This window comes from Vulpes vulpes, chromosome 11 (genome assembly GCF_048418805.1).
Source record: "Vulpes vulpes isolate BD-2025 chromosome 11, VulVul3, whole genome shotgun sequence".
In the NCBI taxonomy this organism is placed as follows: Eukaryota; Metazoa; Chordata; class Mammalia; order Carnivora; family Canidae; genus Vulpes; species Vulpes vulpes.
Genome location: NC_132790.1, coordinates 22,996,185 through 22,999,209, shown reverse-complemented (window position 1 = coordinate 22,999,209; position 3,025 = coordinate 22,996,185). Strand labels below are relative to the sequence as shown.

The following is a 3,025-nucleotide window of genomic DNA, read 5'->3' as shown; positions in this document are numbered from 1 at the left end:
TTCTCTCCTTTGTAGAGGTATATCTGATCTTCCCAGATAAGTTCTGGCAACTACTATTTGCAGTCCCTCTAATAATCAATTACACAGAACTTTATTATGGTACTTGTATTCCAGTTTTGGATTTACCTGCCTTTGTTTGTTTGTGGAGAGAAAGGATCATGTTTAATATATTTTTAATCTTTAATCCTCAGCACTATTTCCAGCACTATTTCCACTATTTAGTATCTAATGGTAAATGTAAGTTTTTTTTTTATAAATTAATTTTTATTGGTGTTCAATTTACCAATATACAGAAAAACACCCAGTGCTCATCCCATCAAGTGTCTGCCTCAGTGCCCATCACCCATTCCCCCCGACCCCCCGCCCTCCTCCCCTTCCACCACCCCTAGTTCGTTTCCCAGAGTTAGGAGTCTTTATGTTCTGTCTCCCTGATATTTCCCACACATTTCTTTTCCCTTCCTTTATATTCCCTTTCACTATTATTTATATTCCCCAAATGAATAATCCTGATCATTTTTCCACTAGCCTTGACTAGGAATTTTCAGTACTTGCTGAGGTAGCAGATTCCTGAAAGGTACAGGAAGTTTCTTTTATGGTACCCAGACCCTGCTATATTTCATAGTTTCATCAACCTTGGCCTTTCCTCTTTAGCATCCTAATCATGGCCTCCCTGATGGGCTTGGATTTCACACTGTAGATGATGGGGTTGAGCACAGGGGGCACCACCAGGTACACATAGGCAACCAGGGCATGTACAACAGTGGGTAGGTGCCTCCCAAAGCGGTGGATCATGGACATAGTAATGCCTGGGATGAAGAAGACAAAGACAGCCAGGATATGAGAAACACAGGTGTTGAAGGCCCGGATGCGCTCCCTGGGGGAGGCCAGTCCTAGGACTGTGTGTAGGATGAGAGCATAGGAGAGGATGATGAACAGAGAATCTATGCCACCAGTGGACAGTACCACATAGAGCCCATAGAGGATGTTTATGGTGATGTCAGCACAGGCTCTTCTCATCACATCAGGATGGAAACAGAATGAGTGGGACAAGAGAATCTTGTCAGGGCAGAAGTTCAGACGTTTAAGCAGGAAGGGCACTGGGAAGAGAGACAGGGTAGCACGGGCCACAATGGCCAGCCCAATCCTAATAATGACATTATTGGTGAGGATAGCTGCATAGTGAAGAGGGTTAGAGATGGCCACAAAGCGGTCAAATGACATGGCCAGGAGCACTGATGACTCCACCACAGAGAAGGAGTGGAGGAAGAACATTTGGACCAGGCATGCATTGAAGCCTATGTGCCGATAATCAAACCAGAGCACAGCCAGGGTGGTGGGCAGTGTGGACAGAGTGAGGCCCACATCAGTGAGGGCCAGCATGGACAGGAAGTAGTACATGGGCTGGTGCAAGCTGGGAGTTCTCCTCACAGCCAAGAGAATCAAGCAGTTTCCAGTGAGGGCCACAGTGTACACGGAAGAGAAGGGGATGGAGATCCATCCATGAACAGCCTCCAGCCCTGGGATGCCAATCATCAGGAAGGCATGTGGCTGGAAGAAGGAGATGTTGACATAGGAGTGGGAAGGGAGCATCTTTGGAAAGCAGTTGAGATCTCCAGAAAGATGTGACCTCTTTAGTCTGGACAGACAGAAATACAATGACAGGACACTTGTTATTAGGAAGACATTTATTTATGCTCTATAGGTCTTTTCATTAATTATTTCCCACTTTCTCAGCTCTCTGTATTATTAACTGTTCCAGGAATGTACATATGTTAGCTAATATGTCCTCAAACAAAGGTAGAATGTAGGGGATACTTTAAATTCCTCATGATTACCAGAAAATAAATGACTGAAATGGACTTAGAATTTAGTTGTTTCTAAATGTAAATTCTATACTGTTTCCACCCTAGCGAGCACTGTCTTCATTACATGAAGTGATGTTTGTTAATACTCTTTAATATATAAAGCACTTTAAGTACTCATCATCATCAATCATTGTCATCATCATCACCATCTTTATCTAGGTATGTCCTGGTCATTATTGTTATCCCATTGATAATGCATTTTACAGTATTCTAAGTACCTTCACATAATTATCTCATTGTTGTCTCATAATTACCTTGCTGAAAGAGAAGGGAAATATTTTAGCTAAAGTAAAAAAAAGAAAAATTCTGAAGTCCATCTAAAGAAGAGAGTACTGCAGCTTTCCCCTGAGCCAGTTATTAGAACTCAAGGTCTTTTTGTGTTTAGAGGGTTTGAATATAAATCCTAGGACATACTCTTTTAATTATGTCCCAGTAATGATAAAGTCCCAGGCTGAAAATTAACATAAGTACTAGGAAAGTTTTGGTAAATGAAGAGACATTTCATTTTCCCCAGGTCATTGAAAACACTTAAATATCTGTGGTTCATCTATGCCTTGTCCAGAGTATTCAGCCTGGGTAATTGGATGTCCTTGTAATCCAGGCTACATGTTGCTTTTCAGGAATAATCCCCTAATTCCATTCATTCAGCAGTCTCCACATCCTTTAGAAATCCAGCCAAACATTTTGTTCAGCTCTCAGCACACCCACCTTGAGGTCTTGACTTGTCCTTGAGTGTGCCTTCCTGTAAATCAGTCAGCAGAGAGACCTGACCTAGCTGTGAGGGTCATAGCCCCAGGGAATATGGACCTGAGATACTTTTCCAAGAGTTAGAATATCCATAGACATCAACTGAAAACATGAATCAAAGACATAAATTTAGTCTCCTTTAATGTTTAGTAGGATCTGTCCTATTAATGTCACTAATTTTGGTATCTAATACTGGACAAATAAATTTACCAATTATTGAATATCTATTATGTTTCAGATATTAGACCCCTCACTTACTGTTTGTTTGTAAATAATATCTCTTGGTCTCAAAAGAACCATATAAGTTTGGTGCCCCTGGGTCGTACAGTTGGTTGAGTGTCTGACTTTTGGTTTTTGCTCAGATGGTGACCTCAGGGTCATGAGATCAAGCCCCATATTGGCTCTGTGCTCAG

The 3,025-nt window shown here is 41.7% G+C and overlaps 1 protein-coding gene across 1 annotated transcript; it reads right to left on the bottom strand.

Moving 5' to 3' along the window:
- Window positions 1–627: 627 nt before the first annotated feature.
- Window positions 628–1,590, bottom strand: LOC112928592 (olfactory receptor 51I2-like). The gene has a single exon (XM_026010401.2). It carries the CDS (start codon window positions 1,588–1,590, stop codon window positions 628–630), a length of 963 nt encoding a protein of 320 aa, XP_025866186.1.
- Window positions 1,591–3,025: the final 1,435 nt, after the last annotated feature.